This window comes from Lacerta agilis, chromosome 10 (assembly GCF_009819535.1).
Source record: "Lacerta agilis isolate rLacAgi1 chromosome 10, rLacAgi1.pri, whole genome shotgun sequence".
Classification (NCBI taxonomy): Eukaryota; Metazoa; Chordata; class Lepidosauria; order Squamata; family Lacertidae; genus Lacerta; species Lacerta agilis.
In genome coordinates this window covers 16848008-16874168 of record NC_046321.1, presented here as the reverse complement: position 1 = coordinate 16874168, position 26161 = coordinate 16848008, and the positions used below count along the sequence as shown (strand labels likewise).

At 41.5% G+C, this 26161-nt stretch overlaps 1 protein-coding gene across 19 annotated transcripts in view; it reads left to right on the top strand.

The window, feature by feature from the left end:
• WNK1 (WNK lysine deficient protein kinase 1) overlaps positions 1–26161 on the top strand; it is a 107435-nt gene that overhangs the window by 62579 nt on the left and 18695 nt on the right. For 9 of the 19 annotated variants that reach the window (XM_033162818.1, XM_033162814.1, XM_033162812.1 and 6 more), the window contains 16 exons: positions 1257–2465; positions 5882–5959; positions 7486–7629; positions 8678–9151; positions 10448–10723; positions 10861–10914; positions 11382–11494; positions 12654–12816; positions 14061–14177; positions 15081–15227; positions 15546–15603; positions 15765–15902; positions 16972–18374; positions 20606–20689; positions 23068–23154; positions 24613–24682. In XM_033162818.1, coding sequence (XP_033018709.1) covers positions 1257–2465; positions 5882–5959; positions 7486–7629; positions 8678–9151; positions 10448–10723; positions 10861–10914; positions 11382–11494; positions 12654–12816; positions 14061–14177; positions 15081–15227; positions 15546–15603; positions 15765–15902; positions 16972–18374; positions 20606–20689; positions 23068–23154; positions 24613–24682 — 4615 coding nt within the window. The remainder of the gene's footprint in view (positions 1–1256; positions 2466–5881; positions 5960–7485; positions 7630–8677; positions 9152–10447; positions 10724–10860; positions 10915–11381; positions 11495–12653; positions 12817–14060; positions 14178–15080; positions 15228–15545; positions 15604–15764; positions 15903–16971; positions 18375–20605; positions 20690–23067; positions 23155–24612; positions 24683–26161) is intronic. The other 10 variants (XM_033162811.1, XM_033162827.1, XM_033162826.1 and 7 more) reach the window with 6 other exon arrangements.

The window sequence follows — 26161 nt, the reverse complement described above, 5'->3', positions numbered from 1 at the left end:
ATTTTCCAGCGTATAAGATGACTGGGTGTATAAGACGACCCCCAACTTTTCCAGTTAAAATATAGAGTTTGAGATATACTCTACTGCAGATTCTCCACCCGGCGTATAAGACAACCCCCGACTTTTGAGAATATTTTCCTGGATTAAAAAGTAGTCTTATACGCCAGAATATACAGTAGCTGGCTAGAACCATGCCAGTGCCATTGAAAACCCATCATGGGGCACCTGTGAATGCTTGCTGCCATTTAAGAGGGGGGAAAGTTTCCAGCTCTGACCATTATGGAGAAAAGGTTCTGGTGAGCAGGCAGTATAAATCAAAGACTCAGATTGCTAGAAGCCTAGTTATTCTGTTTGGCTCTTATTTTTTGTCCTGTGCTGCTTCCTTGTATACTACATTTCTCCTTTCCTTGCTCTTACTTCCAGAACTGATGCCAAAACTAATGTGATGGTCACTGCTTCCACTTGGGGATAATTGATTTCCTATTAATTTATTCTTGCTTTGATTGAAGTGATAATCCATTAGAGCAGGAGAGGAAGATAGAATCACTTTCTACAGAACAGAAAAACACATTGCCTTCTATTCATAGAGGGTGTAGGACTAATCCTCACTCTGTACTGTTAATTGTGTCATATAAGAGTTTGCTCCTGCTTTTCCAGAATATAAATCAAAACTTTGGTGCAATGGGAGAGAGAGAGAGAAATTATAAGTGGCATATAAGGGTGAAGTGGCATATAAGCTTTATATAGGAGTGCTATAATTGATCCCATTGATATTTGCTACAATCTTTTGTGCATAATTAGGAGATTAGAAATCTCCTAGGTGATGCACTAAAATGTTCAACACTTAATTGATGGTGCACATTTGAAAGGACAGTAGATTTCTGAAGAAGTTAAATTTATTGTTTCCCCCCAGATTCAGAACAGAATCGAAAGGCAACTAATTTTGATAGGAAATAAAGGATGTGTTGAGAAATAACCATGTTTTCATTAAAGACAGTTGTCCAAAGTTTTTTATATTGACAAAAGGAGATGGGTGGAAAAGCAGCTTCTAACAAAAGCAAATACTCATAGAGACACTGATATCTGCCAAGGATGTATTTAATGGATATGTATAACCCTTCAAATCATTTTACGTGTTGACCATGAACTAGGCGTAGCCATTCTATAAGGTTACTAAAGAGAGCTGCCTATTGAGCTGAACATGCTAATATGCTTCTATAACGTGTGAATTACTTGTCTTGTTCATGTCAATACAGCCTCAATCCATGGTGCATCCGTGTGGGGGAACCCCAACGTTCCCAGATTCCCAAGTATTTTTTCCAACCGTTCATGAACGGCCAGTGTCTTTCTCGCCACCACCCATCTGCCCTTCACGGGTAGCCATTTGTCAGCGACGCAAGAGCACTTCCATCCTTGAAGCCCAAACCTGCCACTTCCAGCCCTTGCTCAAGACTGGTCAGAGTTTTGTTCTCCCTGGTGGTAGTCCAGCAACTTGGACACCAGAGGGACTGGTGACAATGAGCAGCACAGCTGGGGAGCATATGCAGGCTAACCCTGGTTTTGACTCTGCTCAAGGGTTGAGTGATTACAGATCTGGACAAGCGCCTTCAAAGGATGCTACAAGCATGTTGACTCAAGAAGCAATGTATTTAGTGGGCATGCACTACCAGTCCCAGTTGCCAGAACACTATGATACAGTACCCCAGAATCCCCAGGGGACTGAGCAACGCTTACAGCAGGCTCCTGAACAGAGAAATTTGCAAGGTGGCCCCACACAGAGTTCTACTTTTGAATATCAAACTGGGCAGCCATTTCTGGCAAGACAGATTCAGAACTTGAGACTGGATTCTGGAATGAATCCACCATCACCATTGTCTAGTATGTCAGCACCACTGAGTGCAGATGCCACACAAATGAATTTTCATCCAGTATTTGTTCCACATTCTGCACCTGCCATACTCACTCACAGTGGAGACGGTCGAGCAAGTTGTGTGTTTGAGTTCCATGTTCAAGCACCCAGTGCGACTGCAGGAGATGGTGCTGTCCTCTCTCAGCGCATTTATAGAAATCGTCGAGGCTCCACAGATTTTAACCAGGAGGAGTCCCCTCAGACAACCGCACAGCCTGGTCGTCTTCAGCCTGTAACGGAAGAGCAGTGCAGCTACCTAGGTTCCGACTTCATGGTGCCTAGAGGCAGTTCTGTCTTACAGAGCTGGCCAGAAGGTAGCCCAGGATACTCCAGTGATTCATCACAGTTGACTTCCTCAGACACTAGTGACTTTCTTTCTCCTCCTCCCACTGGGGTATCTGCATCGTATGGTTCAGGCTTGCCTCTGCCTGCTGCCCAGCTGACTCAGAAGGCATTTCAGGATTCACAGATCATCTTCCACTTCCCACAGGGAACTTCATCTCAACAGGCTTTCTCGGCACTGGCTTCATCAGGACCATCTACACTCTATCCTCAGGTTACAGGAACAAATGTTTCCAAATTTCTTCGTTTTTCGTAACCCCCCCCCCCCACTTCACAGTGCAAAACTCCTTGTATTCCTTATCTTGTTTCGACCTTTCCTTAATCTCCTCACATCCCTGCAAATTACTGCAGTATTTGAGATTAGAACAGTATTGTGTTGTTGTTGAAGCTTCTGTGGTCCTACCTTACTAGGAGCAGCCCTCATCGTGATCAGTTTATGTCGTATGTATTGATGGTTGTCAAAACCTTGTCGTGTGTGCCTGTTTAATATGGTAACAAGTGCTGGTCATTTAACAATGTTGAAAAAAATTCTTTTTTACTTATCTGATGCTCACTTGGATGCTCAGGTAAGAGAAATACAGAGACTGTTTCACAGCCTGAAGATGTACTAGACTGGATGAAGTAATAACCGTTCTTTAAACACAAACCAAATCAGTACCACTCTATATTCATACTGTGTCAACTAGTACCATCCTTTCTTAACACATGCACTTTCTCGGTCTTATTGTAGGTTAGAGACACTATTGTACAGAACTTATTAGAGTTGGAGGTTTTTCTGTCTTATTGTAGCAGAGGTCAACAAGTGGCAATCTCTAGGTCAAACCACCCTCCTGCGTGATGTGTGTTTTCTAATTGCCAACCACAGAGGGGTATGCATAAGCAGTAATAGCAGGAAGGTGTGAGAGTTTGGCTTATTCTTCCCTCACCATAAATAGGTAAGGGGACTCTCCAGCAAAATTATTGGCTGACCAGTTTGTGTGGTCTTTGAAATAGATTTTGTGAGTCTTCAAAGCATTGCAAAAATGCACAAACCTGTTTGATTAGTAGGACAGAGACAATGAAAGTGTGCTCCAAGGAAGACTTTATTACTGTATTTACAACTCTCTGGGAAAACTTAGTGTAACATTGAAGAAGGACTATTCTGCAGCCATAAAACACAGTTATGAGAAACTTTATTCCATTAAAGGCGATAGCCTGGTTCACGCATTATGCTAAGCCATGGCTCGTTTAGCCAAAGCATGGTTTGCTTGAATATCCAAACTCTCCAGAGCAGACCACAAGGTGAAGCTGTAGTGGTGGTTGACTTACAAACGGTGGCTTGTTTTCTTCTAGAGTTTGACATATCTAAATCCATCAGTCTTGCTTAACCATGATTTGTATTATCCCACCACCACAGGCACTTGCCAAGCTTCAGTTGCATAAGGGAAAAGCAGTTGGAAAACAAACCAAGCTTTGGAGAAACAAGTCGTTACTCTCTCCCCCCCTCCCCTAGTTTTCAAGGTGACTTGTGGTTTCTTGAGCAAACTATTATTAGAACAGACCATAGCTTAGCACTGTGTTTGTGAGCACAGCCATTGTGTCATGCTTCCATATAAACAAGATGCTAAACTATCTTTAGAAAGCAAACTGCATGAAAAGCTTTTACAAAATTATTCATCAGAGCAACACCCAGAAAACTAAATATGTAGGGCAGGCTTCCTCAACCTCGGCCCTCCAGATGTTTTAAGACTACAATTCCCATCATCCCCGACCACTGGTCCTGCTAGCTAGGGATCATGGGAGTTGTAGGCCAAAAACATCTGGAGGGCCGAGGTGGAGGAAGGCTGATGTAGGATATACATACTGTTTGTAAGGCCACTCACAAAGGATAGTGAATATTGATAAGAGTTTTTAACTGTACTTTGAAGCATTTTAACTCTTAAAAATTACATTGAGAGTCTCTGTCTTTCAACTTTGATTTGATTTGATTTTGCTGACAGTCTAATTGTTTTCACTGGCATAAACTAGTAACCACCATTGAGAGAATATGGTTTGCAGCACCCATGATAGTAGCTCAGTTGAATACTATGGGTTTCACAAGCATCAATCAGTAGGGTTGGTTGACACCCTTTAAATATTTGGGTATCATTTATAAGAGAAATCAGTTTTCTTAGAGCAATTTCACATCAGTCTTGAGACGCAGATCTTCACAGCTTGGTGAGGTGGCATGTCTTAAGTGTTGTGGAAGTCTCTGGTTCAAATCTTGCCTGTCTTGTAAACTGTTGCCTTCAGCCCTCAATCGTCAATATGAGGACAATAAGCTGACCTTTTTTACAGGTTTCATGAGATAATGTATGTCCAGTGTTTTAGTAAAGCACCATACAAGTATTTAGTGTGAAGACTTGGAAGTAAATGTTTTTTTCCTGAACTTTTTATTGATAGCAGCATTTCAGTAACAGTAACAGTAGCAGTAGCGAAACTAGTGATGTTAAAGTTTTATTCCTTTACTCACTTTATATTGGTGACTTGTAACTTTTTGCTTTTTCTGGGTCCTAGTAGTCTTTTTTTGAAACAGTTGTCACTTTTTTGGGGGGGCGGACAGTTTTTGTTACTGAGACACGGGAATGCTTTATTTACAAGTTCCTTTGCGGATTTCCTTGGGAGAAATCAGCAGAAGTTGAGAAATATTTCTATGGTGAAACTTGAACATAAACAGGCTAAATAGATTCCACAAAAGCACTTAATTCGGATCCAAACCTTACAGGATGAACCTCACAAGCTAATTGAATAGTATTTTCTCCCATCTCTCAAGATGACCCCACAGCTCTGTCCCATGTTTCCCCCATACTGCCAGCGTATATGGAATATGCTTGTTTGATAACAATCTGACACCATACATTTCTATATGTTTGACTTGGCTAAATGAACTCCTCGGCTACTATTTTTCTTTCAAATTCTTTGTGTAATTGTCCAAATATGGTATACCTTATTCACCCTTGTCACTGCAACATTACAAGCTTTAGCTCTGATTTTTCCACTTTATACATACCATTTCCCCATTATATACTGAGATAAAGCCCAGAATGTGGTATACATTTCAGTATGCTGCATATGTCTTTTTCAAAAATGGTCATTGCCATTCCAGTTTGGGTTGTTGGCTTTTCTTTCTTTTTTTACATCCATTCATGGTTATTGTGCCTTGCTTACTTATTAAAATTGGAAGTTATTAGCTGGAAATCAAAATACCAGGACAAGTCTTAGTTATGATGCTTATTAAGATAAATTAATATTGGCCTAGATTACATATTGCTTGTAAATGCAGGTATTTAATAGAGCTAAACCAAACTACAGCTCATTGTTTCCTCTTGTGCTAGCATAGCCTGATGCAGATCTTTGACAAACTGCAAGAGGATGAGATTTGCATTGGAGAAATGCATCATGCAGAACTTAGACTTGCAACTTGTATTAGATGCTGCAAAAATAATGCATTGTAAAACAATGCATTGCAATGACAGTACTTCGTTTGAAGCGTCCATATTGAATGCTGTTCTAATTCATTGGGGATGTTTAACTACAGGCCAGTGTTGTTCAGGTGCTTATTTTCAGTATAGAAGTGGGCGAAGAATCTGATTCTCTCTCTTCTTCCTTTAGGCGCAGATGAAAGGGCAGCCAGCCTCAAATGCTTCATCGGTTGGCACATCGTCCCAGCTAATGCAGCCAAATCAACAGGTAATGATGAGCAACTGTTTTTCATGTATTTCTGTAGGTTGAGGATATTCAATGCAGTTCTTTTTTATGGTGCTTTCAGTGTTTATCCCCAAGTTTGGCTCGGTAGCAGGTTAGACTACTCTATGGCTCTCCAGTTGATGCTGGACTCCAGCTCCCATCACCATGAGCAAATACAGGCAATGGTCAGAGAAGATGGGAGTTGTAGTTCAACAACATCCAGAGGACAAAAAGTTAGCTACCTTGTTTCTAGGTAGGAAAGGTGGGTCATGGTTAAGTTAACATATACTAAAGTGAATTTTGTACAGTTTTTCTGATTTCTTTGGAGATTTGATTTGTATTTTTAAAATTTTTCTTTTCTGCTTACAAGTTATAGGTGATTATCATTCCTTTGACTTGTCTTGATTTATTCTGTATGTTTTCCCCACTTATCCCCAGAAATGTGCCCAAAATAATATTTGGTAAAGGTTTGTTAATGTGTTGAAAATAATTAACTGTAGAAATCAGTCCCATTTAACAGTTAGCTTTCATCTTGCATGAGACAATTTCATGTGGTGTTCCTATGTAACTTTTCTCAAAAAGCTTTGCTCTGCATGCTAACTTTTCTGGTATTAGTATTTGGCAAGGTATAGATAGGATGTTCCTGGTTGCAGTGAACTATGATTTCAAAGAGTAAAAACAAGCGATGAACTTGAGCTGTCTCTCCTCTAAGCTCTGAGGGCCATCTAGCAGCTCCCTCATTGCGAGAAGTGAGGTCTTCTTGGTAGTGGCACCCATCCTGTGGAACTTCCTCCCGTCAGTTGTCAAAGGGATAAATAATTATACGACCTTCCATAGACACCTGAAGGCAGCCCTGTATCAGGAAGCTTTTATTGTGTGGTGTTCCATTGTGTTTCTGTATATTCTGTTGGAAGCCACCCAGAGTCCAGAGTAGCTGGGGCAACCCAGTTAGATGGGCAGGGTATATTATTATTATTATTATTATTATTATTATTATTATTATTATTAATTCCTCCTATGTCTGGCTTCAGAACACACTGTTTACTGTGCTATTTGAACTGGGAAATTGTGGTTCAAGATCTCCCTATGAACTTAAATTGCAAGACATGTTTGGTTTGGGTTTCCACGAGGCCTTAAATCACAGTTTTCTGGTTTGAGCTTCCTATTTTTTTAAGCCATGTTCCAATGAAAGACTGAACTTCACCTTTGTCTGAGTGTCAGTTGTTGATTCCCCTCCCACGATGCACATGCTTGTGTAGTGTCACCTCCCTCCCACCCCCAGACCTTTATGAAGGCTGTGCTTATTTTCAGTTGTTTTTCAAGAAGTATCAAGAGTTTGTGCTAACTCTCCTTCAGTACTGCTGAACACCTTGAAACAAAATATTATTGTTAGAATACACACATACACTTAGCAGGAATTCAGATATACCCAAGACAAGATCAACTGCTGCAAAATATTTCTAGATAAAAGGTGTGTTCCCCCCCCCCCCAGAGTAAATAATCTGCTGTTGTTTTTTCTTCTGTGACAGAGCACCCAGCCACCAGCCTCTTCACAACAGACTGGGCAATACCAAGTTCAGCAGCCTTCAGTTTCCAGTGGAGCTGCTCCATCACAGCCAGTTACACAGCAAGCACAAATAATGTCCGTGCCTCAGGTAGCAGCTGGGACACAGGTAAATGACAACTTGCTGGCTCCTGGAGGGCTTCTGTCTGGACTACCTGAATTCTTAGCAGCTAAGCCCCCTTCATTTATGTGACAAAACAGGGTATATATATATCTAGTTGGAAATGTGTTGTCTGGAAGAGTACAATGAAAGTATTAGGATAAGGAAAATCAGTGTATTAAATGGGAAGACTTAACCTGGTTCAACTTTTGTCATGGTCTAAAATGCAATGCTTGATTTTGAAAAAGTTAGAAAACCTGTGTGTTGTTTGAGAGTGCATGTGTGTATGCATAGTTTTTTATTTTATTTTAATCAGTGTAGGGGGTCAGTGGCTCAGTATCCCAACACTGAGTGCTCTTCAAGATGAGACTTTTTTTCTCCACATCTCCTTCCTTCACTCCTTGCCCTAGAGGCTTTTTGCTGAGTCCAGATTGGTCCCGTGTATGTATATACTTTTGAATCCCAGAATTCTAAATTTTTGTGGCAATTTTGCTTAAGTTTCCTGAAAAATTTCCTGTTGCATTTCTTGCTCTGCTTTTTGGCACTAACAAGAGCATCTCTATATGTTTGCCGAGTGGCTTTTAATTCCCCCTGATCTCAGGCTCCTGCCCCCATATGAGGGGTTATTAGAGGTGTGTTCTATATAAACTGATGCCATGCTGTAATAATAATAATAATAATAATAATAATAATAATAATAATACAATAACAATTTATTATTATTATTATTATTATTATTATTATTATTATTATTATTATTATTATTATTATTACCCCACGCATCTGGCTGGGTGTCTTGACCTTGTTTTTCCATCCAGAAATTCTCCTTTGATAACAAGGATAATTTCTCCAAAATGTTAAAGATATGCATCAAAAAGGGCAGCAAAAATTGCTAATTGGAAGTAAGCTTCCCAGCCACTCTGTCAAATATATTCCTTCTCTGCTCCTGTTGAGTGTGGTGTAAACATTTCCCCCCTTTTCTTGGACTAATGCAATTAAAAGCCTGCTTCCTGCAACCTTTCTCCTTAAAGGTCTATCTTTTTCTTTACCTCCCCAGCTTCCTGTTTCCCAGCCAGTGCCGATCATCCAAGGTGAAACACAGTTACCTATGGCAGTGCCTTCCCTTCCTCAGCCTTCAGTTGCCCCTGTAATGCCCATTGGCTCTCATTTTCTCCCTATGGGCCCACCCTTACAGACTCCCCTTCATCCACAGTTCTCAGTTTCTCAGATGCCCATAGCAACACCTCATGTGTCAGTGGCTCAGCCTGGTTTCCCAACTCTACCCATCTCCATGGCAGCTGGTGTTAGCCAGCCATTGCTTACTTTGGCTACATCTGCTGCAGCAGCTGCTATTCCTGTGGGTTCAACTGTTGTCCCTAGCCAGCTTCCAACTCTTCTGCAGCCCGTGGCGCAGCTGTCCGGCCAGGTTCTCCCACAGCTTCTACAGCCATCTGTTCAGCCCATGGGATTGCCAGCCACACTTGGACAAACTGCTGAAGTACCACTTCCACCTACAGATGCTGTGTACCAGGTATTGTGGCAGTCAAGAAAGAGTCCCTCTCTTCTGCTCATCTGGTGCTTTAGACTCTGCTAAGATGTCCTGAAAAGTTACTTGCAGTGTTTGGAAGGAGAGGCCAAATGGTTTTTCAGTATACAAGGGAAAGTCCTGATTTCAAACCAAATTTGATTTCAAACCAAAATTGTATTTTGTTTTTGCATTGGTAGTTTTACTGAGGAATGATTCAAAGAGTTATAGAATTGGAAGGCACCCTGAGGCTCATCTAGTCCAACCCCCTGCAATGCAGAAATATGCAGATGTCCCATACGGGGCTTGAACCTGCAACCTTGGTGTTATCAACACCATACTCTAACCAACTGAGCTGGAAGAGTAATGTCAACTGACATGTAAATGACTGTCAGATCACTGAAGGGCTACAGTTTCCCCACTCAAATACCAGTGCAGGATGGGGAGCCTGTAGCTCTCCTGAAGTTGTTGGATTGCATCAGCTCCAGCCAGCATGGCCAATGAGGTATGATGGGAGTCGCAGTCAAGCAACATTTGGAAGCTACAGGTTCTCCATTCCACTACTACCTTATGCTTGGGTGTGATGAGGGCATCTAGCAAATCAGGTGTTTCATCTCAGTTAATAGATTCAAGCTATGAGATTGCCAGGCTGCAGTGATAATTTGCTGGAGTGCTTGCCAGGCAGTTTTGACTGTCAGCTGGAGCACAGCATAAAAAGCTTAACAATACTTAAATTGTGAAAGGTACAGAAGCAGCATGATATACACATGGCAAGCAAACAGATTTCCCATGCTCCAATTTTAGGAAAACATGTTGAACTCTTCAGTAGGCAGCACAACAAAAATAAATAACAAGTGAAACCTCTATTTTTGTCTCTGGAAAGAGACTGGCAAGCAGGCATTAGAAGAGATGGAGCCCTGTTGCTCTGACTTGACTGGGGCCCAGTCATCTGACACCTTCTTTGCAGACCTGGTAACTTGGTGTAGCATTTATAGTTAACATGATGGGGAGGACGTTTTTGTACACAGGTTGCTTTAAGGTCCCTTTAGTTCTGTGGTGCACTGCTGTTCCAGAGTCCATGATGACTTGGGATTTAACATTGACCCCAAGGCAGTAGGCTTTGTTCCTTTTTGAAATAAGGTACCCTGGAAGTTGTGCAACAAATCTAAGGAGTTCATGGCGGGAGGGAGTTAAAAATCCTATGCAGCTTGGCTTGCATTTCCCCCCCTTCCTATCTGTTTCATACTGTTTTCCCCTGAATTACCCTAAATTACAATAACTTGGCTTCCTCATTTATCGCAGGGCTTCCCACCTCGGCTACCAGCACAATATACTGGAGACTCAAACATTGCTTCTTCTGTGGCCTCTGCTTGCCTCCCTTCTTCAGTACTATCCCCTCCCTTACCCACAGATGTACTGGCTCAGCCAGGCTATCTTGCTGCAATGGTGCAGCCTTATGTGGAGCAGAATGTTTTAGTTTCTTTGGGCAGTCTAGGCGGACAGGTTCAAGTGCCACAGCCTGCTTCCTGTTTAGCACAGCAGGTCTCATCTTCAGCCTCCCAGCAGACAGCATTAGAGGTAAATGGACTATGCATGTTGCTGTGTGTGTGCATTCTAAAAGCTGAGTTTCAGGGCATGAATTTTGAATTCACTTCCATTTGGGGTAGCAAGCTGAAAAATCATATGCTAATCGTCAAAATGAATTTCTCTTACAGCAGAATGTGATGCCAATGTGGAGACCTTGTTGCCCCTGGCTATGCTGTTGGGAAGTGAGTGGGCCCCCCAAGATGCAAAACACTTGCTAGCACTTCTCTTCTGGCTAGTAATGCCGATCGTTGTGTTGAAGACATGCTATACTCAATAGTCACTGGAAAAAAAATCTCTCCTCAAACTTGTTCCCTGCAGCCCTGCTGTAGCTGGGAGAGATTTGAATGGACTTTGCACTCTGCATTGGCTTCTCTGTTGCACATTCTGCTAGTAAGATTTCTGGTTGCATGGCAAGCTGTAGTGCCACCATCATCTAGTGAATAAAATGGTTGACTTTCACCAGGCAACTTGTTTCAAATTTGCACGAAAACCTCAATTGGGGTTAAAAATTTGAAATGTTTAGATGCTTTAAGATGTTCTAGAGAGAACAGCTTTTCAGCTTCTAGTTACCTAGATGGATGGACTGTGATGGGGCTGGAAAAAGAGCTCTTTAAAAAGATGCATGTAGGGAATGCTTTATCTTTTGCAGAGTACTTCTGGAGTTACTCAAACAGCACCTGCAGAGACTCAACCACCAGTACAGCAGCAGCAGCAGCCGCCGCCACCTTCTCAACCAACCCCCTTGGTTTCCTCAATAGATAGGTGAATAGTAAATTATTGCATTTCAACTTGGATATTTATCATTACAGACATGGTGCTTCTGTTAATCTGTTTCTGATTTGGACGGACTCTTTGCATGTGAACTCTTAACATCTGCCCTTGACATCTAAGCTGGGGCATGGAACTTGTTTGACTCCAGTTCCATCTTCCCTGACAATCAGCCATTCTGCCTAAGGCTGATGAGACCTCTGGAGGGTCACAAGTTACCCATCTCTAATTGTAGCTAATTACTTATTTCCTGAATTACAAAAAGGCTGCTCAGACGCTAGTTGTACCAGGCTCATAATGTTCTAACTTAACTATGCCTTACCTGTTGCAGCACCCTATTAAAAATGGGCTATGTCTTTCCTGTGAGTCACTCAAAAAGCGACTCTTTCTTAAATAAAACATGTAGCATAGTGATTCCCAAACTTTCCCCCCTACAGACCACTTGAAAATTGGTGAGGGTCTTGGTGAACTACTTAATTATTTTTATGCTTGTTAAAGCAATTGTAATGTGCTGTGCTAGATGCTGTACGTTTTTAAAATTGCATTTAATTGCTTCTTGTATTTCTTATATATTGAATGTAAGGCAACCCTCCATTTTTGAGGGGTTATGTTCTGAGTTACTGCACATGTTCCTTGAGGGTTTGGCTCGATGCACATGTGCGCAGTTGCACATATATTGAATGTGTGTAAATGGGGGGTTGCGTGTACAGTATTACAATTTGAAGTCTATGGAATTAAGACTGTAATATAAAATATAAGAAATAAAAGAAGCAATAAACATACAATTAATAATCAATACATTATGAATATTTAAGGCAATAAATAGTACTGTTTCCCCTGTTCAACCATAAATCCACAAACATGCTGTGGATCACCTGAATGAAGACCACAGACCACTAGTGTTCCACAAGCCACAGTTTGGAAACTCCTAATGAAATATACAAGAGAGGCATTTAATGACTAATTAAAAAACACATTTGAGCCTCATTTCACTAGTGCAGATTTAATCACCTTTATCAGCATGTAGTGGTAGGATTTTCTAAAGAGCAGTTTACTTACATTCCTTGATTTGCTGAGAGTGATACTAGAATTGGGGGGGGGGGAAATTTACAGGTAAAAGATGGCTGTTTTTTTCCTACTTGTTTTTCTGTAGTGCACATTCAGATGTTGCTTCAGGCTTAAGTGACTGCAATGAAAGTGTTCCAGCATCTAGTGGTAGACATGAAGGGAGGACTACGAAACGGCATTATCGGAAGTCAGTGCGCAGCCGCTCTCGGCATGAGAAAACTACACGTCCCAAACTGAGAATTCTTAATGTGAGTTTCTTTTGGTGATACTGCACTATATAGTGCTAAAATATGGTTTAGTGTTACATCTGAATCAGTCCACTGTGTTTTAAAACCTCTGTTTTAGTGCATAGTGGGGTGGTTCAGACATAACACTAAATCATAGTTTCGACTAACTCTGTTTATTAGATTAAGCAAAAATCTTGGCCTTATGTGTTCTCCCCTCCCATTGTCCTGCATGCAAGGGGAGGAGATTAGAAATGTTGCTTTTTAGTTAACAGCAAGCTATGATTTGCTCAAACCAGCATTATAAAGTATAGTTTGATCCAGGTTTGTAGGTAAGCTTTGGTTTGCTATTGAGTAGAATCTAAACCTTCATATCTCACTTTGCATGTAGAGGAAGGGGAGGAGGGAGTGTATGAGCAAAGGGCTTGTCTCTGTCCCTCTTCATAACAACAAACCAAGGTTTCTCATTATATCTGAATTCAGTCACTGTTCTAACCTCTTGACAAATTGTTCTCCTGTGCTGCTTTTTCTGTCCTAGATTCTAACATTGGGTTATACTATTGTGTGTCTTTGTGTTCGTTTGTTTTGCTTAAGCTGGCATATATTGAGTTGTGTAACCACCGTGTCCCCATCAAACTTCCACCATATTTTAGGATTGTGTATGTATGGGGGGGGGGAGGGGGGAAGAGAATGGCCTTATTCACACAGTGCTAAGCCATGGTTCATTTAACAAACTATGAGCTGTTAGACAATCAAACTGTTGCTTGTTTCCCCCAACTTCACCTCCTTCCAGCTGCTCTCATACCTTTCTAACTTGGTGAGCTTCTGGGGTGGAGAGGCCAGACAAATCATGGTCAAGGAAGGTGGTAAGTTCAAACATAACACAAAGCCATATTTAAAAGAAACCAAGGTTTGCAAGTCAGTAACAAATTATGGTTTCAGATCCTGCTTTGCTGGCACTAAACGCACTGTAAGTACTGTATACTACTGGCCTGTGTTTAATAAACCATGGCTTCATGTTATGTGTGAACCAGACAACTTTGTCCCCATGTAATATATAGAATTTCTCTTTTAGGGGAGAAGACTGAATTCAACCCCCCACACCCCTGAATGTCTTGTTCAGTCCCTTTATGGCTGTGAGGAAAACCCCTAGTGGTTCTTGATAATTTCATCTGTGTATTTTCCTGCCTCTCTATATTGCTCCCAGCCCATCATTCTCTTCCATTCTATTTACTTCTCATCTTGAATAACAGAATTGTGTGTTCCAGGTTTCAAATAAAGGAGACCGTGTTGTGGAATGCCAGTTAGAAACGCACAATAGAAAAATGGTTACTTTCAAATTCGACTTGGATGGTGACAATCCAGAGGAAATAGCCTCTATCATGGTAAGCAGTTCAGATGGAAGCTTAATTCTGTGTTCAAATATTAGCTTTAGTACCTAATATTTAATTGCTACTGAATTTGCTTTCTCCAAGTGCTTGTTTTTAGCACAGTTCTTGTTGTAATTTGTCTGCTGAGTTTGCCACAGTTTGCTGGTTAACAAATGTCTGAAGTTGCTGTGTGTGGGCTAGTACTTGCTTAAATCAAACAGTTGAAGATATGAATCAACTTCTTTCTCAGAACTATCATTTCTTCAAGCAAACAATTGTCCAGCTTTTCTGCACTCAAGGGCCATGATCCAGAAGCAACAACTGGCTAGCCCAAAAGCAGAATGCATATTTTTACTTTTTGAGGAAATCATACATCTAATATTTGTTTCCATAACTACTGTAATGTTTGGGAAATAATATACAAAGTATTTAGTCTTCCAAGTAACATAATGGAAGGCCCCCAGCAAACTCCATGATTACTGAGAATATAGCTGTTCATCCTCTGTTTAGATTGGTCATCCCTCCCTCTTATCACTGCAAGAGATGCGGTCACTATTGCAGAAGACAGAAAGCAGCATATGTGGCGAGTGTTTCTGTGACAAAAGCTGGGCATGGTTGAGTTCACTATCTCACCAGTTTATTTTTTTATTTCATAAAATTTATACACTGCTTGATTGTAGAAAAAGAAGAAGAGAGAAATGCCTCAAAAGTGATTTTACAAAAAGTGTTCAAACTAGTACTTGTAGATTGGAAGGCCAGTTTCCCTTTTTAGGATAGGAGAGAAAGTGCAGCATCTGTAACTGCCATAGTGCTGCATAGTTTTCCTTTTGGTGCTTCCGCCTGAACTGCTGCTGTTACTTGCTCAGGTGAGTGGAAGGTGATATGTCTGTACTTACCACAATTCCAAATTTTATGCAGGTGCAAAATGAATTCATCTTGGCAATGGAGAGAGATTCATTTGTAGAGCAGGTGCGTGACATAATAGAAAAGGCAGATGAAATGCTCAGCGAGGATGCAAGTGGGGAACCAGAAGGAGACCAGAGCATGGACAGTATACATAACCAGGTAAGGGTATATCTTACTGCCTGCACTCATGCCTTCTGCCACAAAGTCTATGCGTCTTTCTACTGCTCTTTCTTCCATCAAGCAATCTTGGCAAAAGTTATGTATCAACTTGAGCTAAAGTCTTAACGATAAAGAAATTATGAAAGCCATGAAACAGCTCCTCCTTGGCCACGTAAGTGGAAGGGAGTTCACAAGCCCCAGAGGAGGTTTACATAGAACTAAACCAGAATTTACCATTTCACCCAGACATGGCCATCAGTGTATTTAGTGGTCGAATGCTGGGATTATGCAGAAAAATAATCATTTCATTTGTTGCAGAAATTGGATGGAGACTTCAAACAGCCAGATCCTGTGTCTTCCATGCCACAAAGAATAGGTAAGGGCTATTGAATTCTCTTAACAATCTTCTATGGCTGGTTTGTATCCCAGGTGTAGTATAAGACAGTCATGGCGTGATTCAGTACCTTGTGGTAGATTGTACATAGCTCAGTAGGAAATTGCGCAACTGTAATCCTACATTTTTCTCTGTTACTTTAGGTGTTCCTCCTAATTCATTGACTCAGGTTGTCCATTCTGCTGGAAGACGGTTTATTGTCAGCCCTGTACCCGAAAGTAGGTTACGAGAACAGAAATTTTTCACTTCTATCCCATCAGAAAGTGAGCTGCTTGATATAGGTGAGTTAATCACCATTCCCAACACAGCCTGCTCTTACCACTAACAGAACTTGTGAATTTCAAGGAAACAGTTTTACAGGGCTTGTATCAATAATGAATTTATTATTTGTATCTAAAAGCATGTCTCTCTCCATGTGTACCTGTTGGGTTCTTCTTCAGAGGCCCTTCCCAGTGACTCCAGCCAAATGAGCTGCAGGCAGTGGCTATGGGAGAGAATGCCCTTGCCTGGTGAACACTTTGGTGTCAGCACCAGGCAGATGCATTAAAAAAAAAAATCCAGGTGCTTTCATTTGCTGTAGCTTTAACATGTTTTTATTTCATCTGACTCTTTTGCATTTTTTATGTTGGAATTTTGAATGGTTTTATTGTTTATTGTGAGCTGCATTGAGAACTTTATTGTAGCGTGGCTTGTAAACGTTGTAAATCAAAGATGGGGAACCATTGGCCTTCCAGATGTTGTTAGACACCAACTCCCATCAGCCCCAGCTAACAGAGCCAAGGATGATGGGAGTTGTAGATCAGCTGCATCTGAAGGGTTGCATTTTTCCCATCTTTGTGGTAAAATATATAGGTAAAATGAAAGTAAACCTGCGTTCTTTCTTTATTAGCATGGCATAAACAGTTGCCATCTATTTGAGTGTGCAGTACTGTGAAAGTTATACTGATGGAAATAAAAATTTACAATTCCTAGTCATAAAGAGATAGCTAGCTGCCTCTTGCATCCATAAGCTGTCTTGCATATATATGCTTGTTTCGAGTACATTATAAGCCTCAGCGACTTGAATTTGTGGTAGTTCACCATTGCTGAAACCTGTAGGAGCAAGGGAGTCAGGAAAATAACTTATTGTGCCACTGTGTCCCTCCTACTCCCAAGTTTCCTTTAGGAAGAAAATGAAGATGTAGTCAGTGCAAAAATCTGTTGCTATAGAAAGTACTTATGGCCTTTGATATCTTTCAGAAATCCAAGTTAGGCCCATTGATTTCAGTGGGGCTACTCTGAGTAAAACTTAGTTAACTACCACCCAGTAAGTTTCTTCAGAGAAGCTGACTTTGCCTCTCTTCCTTGCAGTTGCTGCTTCTCCATCTCATGGTCCTGGAATGAATCTCTCTCACTCTGCATCTTCACTCAGTCTGCAACAAGCTTTCTCCGAGCTCAAGCATGCTCATATGACAGAAGGACCAAGCACAGCCCCCCCAGTTTTTAACCAGGCTGTGCCACCTTTTCCATGCCTAAGTTCAAGTATGAATGGGGGGCTGCCATCAACATTGGTGCCTGCTCCTTCTGCCTCAGTTCCTTCTACCACTGGTGTTTCTTTACCATCAACTCAGTCAACAGAAAAAGTGACAGCAGGGCTTCCGTCAGGTGAAGAATTGCCAGGCTCCAGCTCTCCACCACCAGGGTTGCAGTCACAGTCAATTAGCGGAGTGCCTTCCAGTGTCAGTGCACCTTCTTCTTTGTCCACAACTGCATCCCAGGCGGCTTCTGCTGTTGGGGAAATTGTTCCCAGTGTTAGCACCCCTGCTTCTTTAACATTGCCACAAGCCGGAGCAACAAGGCTTAGCATTACACTATCGGGAGTTGTGGCACCACCTGCGACATCTCAACAGGTTGGTGCTGGCAGTGCTGCCCCGGCCATTTCTCAAACATCGGTCCCTGTGTCTTCGGCACAGAGCATGGTTTCTCAGTCTTCTCAGTTGAACACCAGCGGCTCTGTACCCAGCCTAGCTGAAATGGTGGTAGTTAGTGTGCTGCAGCCAAGGTCAAAAACCGAACAGTCACCGGAAAAACCACAGCAAGTCAGCGGAGGTGGACTGCCCGTGCCTGTTTCTGTACCTATATCTTCTGCAGTAGCATCAAGCATATCTAGCTCCATCTCACAGCCACTACCTATCCCACCCACAGTTACCTCATCTAGCTTAGGCGCGGCAGCAGGTGCCGTCTCTGCCCCAGTATTACCTGGCATTCTGCCATTGGCACAACCAGTAACGAATGTCCCTGCAGTCCAGCAGACTTTAATACATAGTCAGCCTCAACCAGCTCCATTAGCCAATCAACCTCATACTCACTGCCTGGAAGGGGATGTTGACAGTCAACCCAAAGCACCCGGCATAGATGACATAAAGACTTTGGAAGAAAAGCTCCGGTCTCTTTTCAGTGAGCATGGTGGTGTTGGAGCAGCTCACCCATCGGTATCCCTGGAGACATCACTGGTGGTGGAGACTACAGTTATGCCTGGCTTGCCAACCACTGCTGTTGCACCCACAAAACCTGCAGCACCTGTTGCAAGTACCAGTATACCACCAGCCAGTTTGATTCTTGGTCCAACAGGCTTACCTCTTGCGACTCCAGTAGCCACACCTGGGCAAGCAGGCACTCCAGTCAGTTGTGTTACTACTACAACATGCAGTACACCATCAGCAACAGCCAAATCAGGGACACCTCCTTCAAAGCCACCTCTTAGCAGGGCACCGGTAAGGAATCCAGTGTCCTTATGAATGCTTTTTAAAATATCCTAAGCTAGGATGTCTTCTAAGACTGACCTGGAACATTTATTCCTTCCATGGTCAGTTCTGTGCATTTAGTGCTTTAATTCAGCTGTTCTTTCCCCCATTTGTTTGCATACCTCTTAAGTATTAGTACTTGCCATGGCTTCTGTATGACCTCATTGTGTACAAAGCAAGGAAGAAATAATGTATCGCTAGCACCATGGGCTGTTTTCATTTCAATTCACATTCTGGGTGGCCAATAGCCATGGCAACTTCTTCAAATGCAAGGCAAAGTTTGACCAGCATTGAGACAATTGTTGCAGTTTGCTGCTGAGCATCAATTTATTAAGATGTAACACGAAGCTGTGTGGAGCATGCATGTACACACATTGTTAGCTGTTTTTGGATGGGCACATGAGGCCTGTTTTGTGACATGTACATTCAGTAAATAGAGAAGATGTTAAGTGCCAAAGTATGCAGTAGGTTTTGTAGTCTGATGGCACACTTGCCATATTAACTGTAGTCCTATGATAAACTTGGGCTGTGCCATCAATATAAATTCTACAGGGGAAACTACAGTTGGAAAAGAGATGGCTAAAAGATATTCACAGAAATTTGTATCAGATTGTGTAGAGTCAATTGTTACCTAAAACTATCCAGTGTCCAAGTAAATAGCATTGACTTTCACTTCATTCATGTTGCCATAAAGTACTGTACACAGTGATTATTCCAGACTGAAATTTGTACAGCTGTGTATTTTTAAGAGGGAGTTGAGAGAGTGTTCAGAGATCCCGCACCTTACCTTTTAAACTTTCATTTCTATTATTACATACGGAAGTCGCTGGAATGTTCTGTCTAACTTTGCTATGAGACTGATGTGCTTCATTCTACTGCCTCTTATCTAACAACTTTTTTTGAACTTAGCTGAGTTTTTCTTTGCATTTTGCATGTTCAACCTTCTTTTAATAAAACACCCAGTAGACTGCTAGTTTTTATGAATTCAACTAAACCCAAACATGCACCATCAGTCCATTTGTTCTCCTTTTTACACTTTTGGTTGATCAGCCTTGCAAATAATTACAGTAACCGAATGTACTTGTGCATCAGAGGATGGCTTAGACATGCCATATTGCAAACTATTTGCATGGGAAGAGAGGTTATTCTCTCAGTATAGCATGGTGTGTAAACAATAATACACATTCAGTATTTTCTATAAAAATGGCTACAACAGATGCTTTGTTGTAAAATGGTAATAGGTTTCTAAACATGAATGCCATAAGATTGTAATGCTAGGCACTGTGGATTTCTGTAATGTTTGCTGTGCCTAACTATGTCTCATGAATCAGTATCTGAGATAACGGCGTTATCTTAAGAATTGTTTGGAGAAGATTGCTGAAAGTATTTTCCTCCACTTGGGGCTACAGTATATCACATATGAGACTATTTTATGCAAGGGACCACAATTACTCTGCTGGAAAACTAGCTACACTATTACGTGTTACAAAACAAAACAAAAACTGCCACATGAGTTTACAAGCTTCTCTGTAGAGTAGTTTTCATACAGGAAGGTAACATGAGTAGAAAAAAAGATCCATGTATGAAATGAGTATAAAGGCAACTCTGGCATTGACCTTCGAGAGCTTTTACCTGGTCTGGGTGGTATTCAGCTAAGTTTTACTCAGAGTAGACTTGTTGAAATTAGTTGCTCCCTTAATCACGTTCATTCATTTAATGGCTCTATGATTCTGTGAAAACTTAGCTGTGTATTGCCTTGTTTAAACTGCCCTTAAATACGGGGGTTGGTTGTGTTCCCTCTGATAGCTTTCGCTGCACTTCGTGTTTACAGTCAAATAACCCAGATCCCACTATCAATCCAGTAGCATGTAGGAGGGTAGGAAATCTGTACCAGGTGTTAGTGAGAGATAAGGAGTTGCCAGGAAGTGAGCAGAGAAGGGGCAACACTATGGAAATGGGAAGTCAGAAGAAGGAGGCAAAGCGTCTTAAGTGCTGGACCATGTTTTAGCGTATCCCCATCCTCAGGGACAATATGCTATTTGTGGTGGTTGAGTCAAAGCACATTGTCTCAAATTTTGTTTCTCTTTTGTTAATGGTACTCCTTCAGCATTAAAGCTCCTACAAGGGATTTTCTTTTTTCTATATGATGTTACGATCTTTTTCTTCTGTGACTGAACTTGAATTTTACCATCTATTCATAGGGGCCACTGGTAGGTTCTGAACTTCCAGCTGGCACTCCAGCCAGTGAGCAGCTGCCACCCTTTCCAGGACCTACACTAACTCAGGTGCTATATCTGCTTCTCTTTTTTCCCCCTTTTCAAAGAGCATGTTTAAATTAAACTCTATTGCATGTTATTTCTTTCTACACTTTTTTTTACACCGAGTAACCTTTTCTTTTATAAAAATTGAAATGGTTTCTTCATTTGATGCTCCTTTTTTCCTTTGAGGATTGCCGTGCCCTAATGTGCAAGCCCCACAAAGAAATAAAAGCTGCTGAACTTCATGAGCACTAATTTAAAGCTAATTGTACTTTCTTGGGGTCAGCATTTGCTTCCTCCTAAATTAGTTCAGATGTTTGGCACATAATTAGCTCTGTTAGACACCGTTGTCTTCAACGCTGTTTTATATCCACTGCTTGGGGGCCTTGAGTTACTAGAATTGTCAGTTTTTGAGAAACTACAAATGGTATAAGGACCAGGTCAAGGTGCAGAGATGAACCTGTGACTCCAACTTGAATGGATGTTCCAGCATCAACCTGAAGGGATCAACAGCAGCATTATATGTGTGTAAGACTTTTCAGAGAACGTAATAAAACATTAATTTTAGCTATATGCAAGAGGAAATTCAAAGTCTTTTTTAGTTAGCCAAGGGCCATTCATTGCATAAAAAATAAACCAAGCTTCTGACAAATATGAAAAAGTGCATTAAATATACAGTTCACTGTGAGATGAAATGTGTAACTTTTGTCACCATCACACATTCTAAACCAGGCATCCCCAAACACGGCCCTCCAGCTGTTTTGGGACTACAACTCCCATCACCCCTAGCTAACAGGACCAGTAGTCAGAATGATGGGAATTGTAAGCCCAAAACATCTGGAGGGCCGAGTTTGGGGATGTCTCTTCTAAACTAACCTTGGTCGCCTCATCAGTCAATGCTGCTATGATATATTCATGGCTGGCTATGTAAACAAACAAACAAACTCCTGAGTAAATTATAGCAATTAAAGGTATATTGTTATACTTTTACTTAGGCCTCTCTTTCTGTTTTCATACTATTGCTTTATAACACAATGCTAACCATGCTTAAGATGCTGTAGGAAATGTAAGATGAGGCACACTTTGGGTAAGTGTAGTGTCTCGTTTCCACAATGGCCAGTAATGGGTTTCATACCTATCTGGAGAGCAATTTCTAGGCTTTGTCCTACAAACATGATGGAAAGAAACATCTCAAAAATATTAGTCTGATATTATGTGGCATTCCATGCCTAATAGCAGATATTCTACTTCCATCGTAAGTTGATTGGGGTATGGAGTCACCAATACAGAGTCATGTATGATTAGAGCCAGATTCTTAACATTTTAGTACTTTGGGGAAACAAAATGAATCCATGGAGATGTTCCCAAGGTCTGAAACAGATGGCTGAAGTGTAAAGGATGAAATTTAATGAATGCACATGAGCTGGTTCCTTTGATTCCTAGATTATTGGGTAGATAAAACAACTGTGTTTGCCTATGAAGGCTAAGGACTGGTTTGTAGGGAGGTTTATATGGAGGTGCCAAGACATGGGTTGAATGGATTTGACTGTAGTTGACTTTTGCATTGGTCATGTAATAACATCATGTAGCTTGTTTGCTTTCAACAGACATCTACTGAGCAATAAGGAGTGATTCTTTTGGAAACTTTGTAAATGACAGTGTGTTAAATATTGGACGGGTAGAAAAATTTAGCCCAGAGTATCTGACTGGCTCAAGGCTGTTTGTATTATGGGTGGAATTCAACTAAGCTATACTCATAGTAGACCAATTGAAATTAATGAACATGACTACTTTAGGTCCATTAATTTCATTGTTCTACTCTTGAGTAAGGCATAATTGAATACCATACAATGTGCCCATTTATCTCTCCTCTTATTTCCTGCCATATAGCTGTTGAAAACTGGAAATAACTGTACTCTAAAAGTTTAGTGCACCTCAGCTCTGGGTATATATAATGTAAGCAACAGTCCATTCTCAGTTCACTTTATAGACCTAAAGTAGGCTGTTGGCTACAAACATTTATCCCAATAAAATAGTCTCCAAGGTGCCCACACAGGATTCTTCTGAAGGAGGCTTTGTGTCTATGTCTTAAGTGGCTGTGGGCTGTGGAATACACAAACACAGAGTTCTGGACTCTTCACTAGGTTTCTTTAAAAACATGAAATTGATTAGCTTCAGAGAAGCTTGACTGCTGCATTGTATGTTGTTGTAATTGATATTATGGTGAAGTAAAGTCACATTCATGAATGTTCTAGTATTAAAAGATGATAATATTGGGTCTTCTGCTTAATCATTGAATTTCTGATGTCACTTCAGAATTCTGTTGTAGAATTCAAAATAGTTTAGATGTTACATGTATAGCAAGGTTTAAAGGGGCAACAGCTAACTGTTCCTACTTCCTGCAGTCCCAGCAACCTCTGGAAGACTTGGATGCCCAGTTGAGAAGAGCCTTGAGTCCAGAAAATGTTCCAACAACATCAGCTCCTGCCGGTGTAAGTTTTGCTGAACTAGTGACCAAAAAGTTCAACATGCCCATCTGCGTCTGCACTGCGTCTGTGTGATGGAAGCCCAGGGCAGAAGGGACATGTTTACCAAGGGCTTACATCTTGCAAGATTCATTTCCAGGGGCTGGAGGGGTGAGCAGGAAGCAGTTGGTTTCATTTGGCCCACCACAAGCTCTGGAGTACAAGTATATATGCGGCTAACGAGGGAAGCAGGATTCTTTGCTTAGAGATTGGGAGAGGCAGTCGTCTCTTGCAGCTATGATGAGTGGAGGCTCCAGGGACAAAATAGATTATTGGCTTAGAACAAAGGTGTCATTGGCTTATTGCCTGTTTCCATACTGTTTGTTTTGTAGTATTTTAATTGTGGTGTTCTTTTTTTAAATGGAAAAGCAGGAGTGGTCAATGTGCTACGCTCCAGATATTGTTGGCTACAACTTGCATCAACCCCGGCATACTACCCCTTCACTATAAAATAGGCACCACATACCTTATTTTAGACTCAATTTACTGTATACATGTAGAGGTGTATGTATTCCTCCCTGTATGTGCAGGCCCTACATTGTGCTATGCTCCTCAAAATTACATACTCCATTCTCTACTCTTTAGATAGATTTCTGAGCTTCAAAAATAGTGAATGCTTTCTGAGAGAGGTTGTATGAGCTCAATAAGTTAAACTGGAAGGTTATTTGTGGATTTTCTTTTCGAATCTGGTGCCACAACTTTTCTCCCTGACATCTAGTTTTCTGTGTTGACACTTTTTGTATGTGGAATAAATAGTATTCAATCATGTGAACCTCCACCTGCAGCCCAGACACAACTTTACCATCTCAGTGAGAACTAGCATTTTCTCTCCAACTGTGAAAATAGGCAATGGAATTGTATGGAAAACAAATTGTGTTATATGAACTATAAGGCCTGTACAGTGGAACTTTGGTTCTCAAACTTAATCCGTTCCGGAAGTCTTTTTGACTCTCGAAACCATTCAAAAACCAAGGCTGCACTCAAGCAGAAGCTGCGTCGGACATTCAGCTTCTGAAAAACACTTGAAAACTGGAACACTTACTTCCGGGTTTTTGGCGTTTGGGAGCCAAAATGTACGAGTACCAAGGCGTTCGAGAACCAAGATACGACTGTATTAGCAACAGTGAAGCTGTTTTTTCAGGGTTTCCCTTTCCCAACTTTAAGATGTTGTGGTGTGTGCAGAACCATTTGAAACAGGATGGCCTTGCATATGCTAATACTGGATTTGGGAAGGCTGCTTAGGGAGAGGCCTTGACTTGCTACAGTGAATACTTGTCAGTACTTTGCTTTGGTATCTGAAGCTTAAGAGAATTGATGTGATCCTGTGAATAACTACAGGCAAATTAGTGCCCTGAATTTCTTAAAAAGAAAAGGAAATTGGAGTATTCTGGTGAACTTTATTTTGTTTGTTTGTGTTTTTCATAGCCTCTGCCATCGGTGGCTTCTACAACAGTTACTGGAATGGCATCTGCACCAGAACAGCCTACAAATACTGGTAAGAATCTTTTGGAACGAACAATGTCTTAACAAGAACACTTGCTGTCTGCTGTTTGGTATACTAGAGGTTTGTTCATGAATCCTGTGCAAAAGGATTATAATCTCAAAAGTATTGGCTTTTGGAACTCTACCTCAAAACAAATGAATAATAATTTTTAAAAATGTGATTATGTGGATAGTTTGACACGGGGTGAAAGTATGATTGCTCTTAAGCAATGACTAAAATGATCTGTAGAGTTCATTCTTTTCCCTGTAGCTTTTATGGGTAGCACATTCCTTTTTGCTCTTTAACAATGATTTGATTGTACTGTGGTCACTCAGGCATTGTAAATATTCAGGCTGTGCACCAGATTTGGCTGAAGCCTGAACTGAATTGGGCCAGTTAGGGAGGAGGAGAATCCCAAGTTGGGTAGAGGCAGCGCCAGATTGAGCCAGGTTGGGCTGCCTGGAACAATCTGAGGCTGTTAGGGAGTGGGGCATTGGTTGGGATGCAGGAGAGGCAGGCAGTCTGTTTCTCCAGCACATTCCCCACAGGGAATGTGCTGGGGAAGCTGACCCCTGAAGGATTGAATTCTCTGGTAAGCATCTAAAACAGTATTCATTTTGCAAGTCTCTCTTGCTGTTGTAATCTTACCTAGTTTCCTCCAGCACAGCAGCAGCTCCTTCTGGTGAAACTGAACAGGGATTTGCATTGCCATACAAGTCCCTATAAAGAAAGTGCCTACAGTGGGTCTGGTTTCTGCCGCCTCCATCCACACTATTTCATTGCTCCCATCATCAGCCTCAACAAGTTCCCTTCCTGCCTATCTTACCCTTTAAGCAAGCACCAAGCACATGCCTTTTCTCTGCAGCAGAACCCATGGATGCTGCCGGGTCTTGGGAGTTCAGGCTTCTCCCACCTGTGCCATTCCTTGCTGCCACCCAGCTGCCCCTTGAGGCCTTTCAAGTGGAACACACTGCATCTTCCTTGCCAGCCTCTGCTTTTGCAGCACCTCTCAGATGGTGAGGGAAGTGAGCGCTGTGTCTCTTTCCCCACCCATGAACAGGAGGTTTCAGTCCCGCTGACTTTCAGGCTCTGCTCTGCCAGTGTGCTCCCTGTGGGAAAAGGTCTGGTGAAGCAGCTCCCAGCAGAATTAAATTCTCCTGCTCTGGGGTGAGGTAGGAGGAGATGCAGAGTTTGCTCCTTTCCTCTCCACTCCCCCAGTTGATTTGGGGCTAGATCTGGGCCTGGTGTTTCCCACATTAGCCCAGGGTTTTTTGTGGGGGGGGGGCATGCACAGCCTTAGGAAATAGGTCATTGTTTTCCCATTGCAACTTTAGTTTAAAGTTATTTTCTCTTGTAAGAATTGCTAGCTCTTCTCTTCCAATAGGGCCTAATGAGTTAATATATTAGTAATTCCTTTAGGTTTCTCTTGGGTAGACAAGCAAAATTTCTGCAAGTAGAATCCTATCATGTGTTGTCAAAGCCAATATGAAA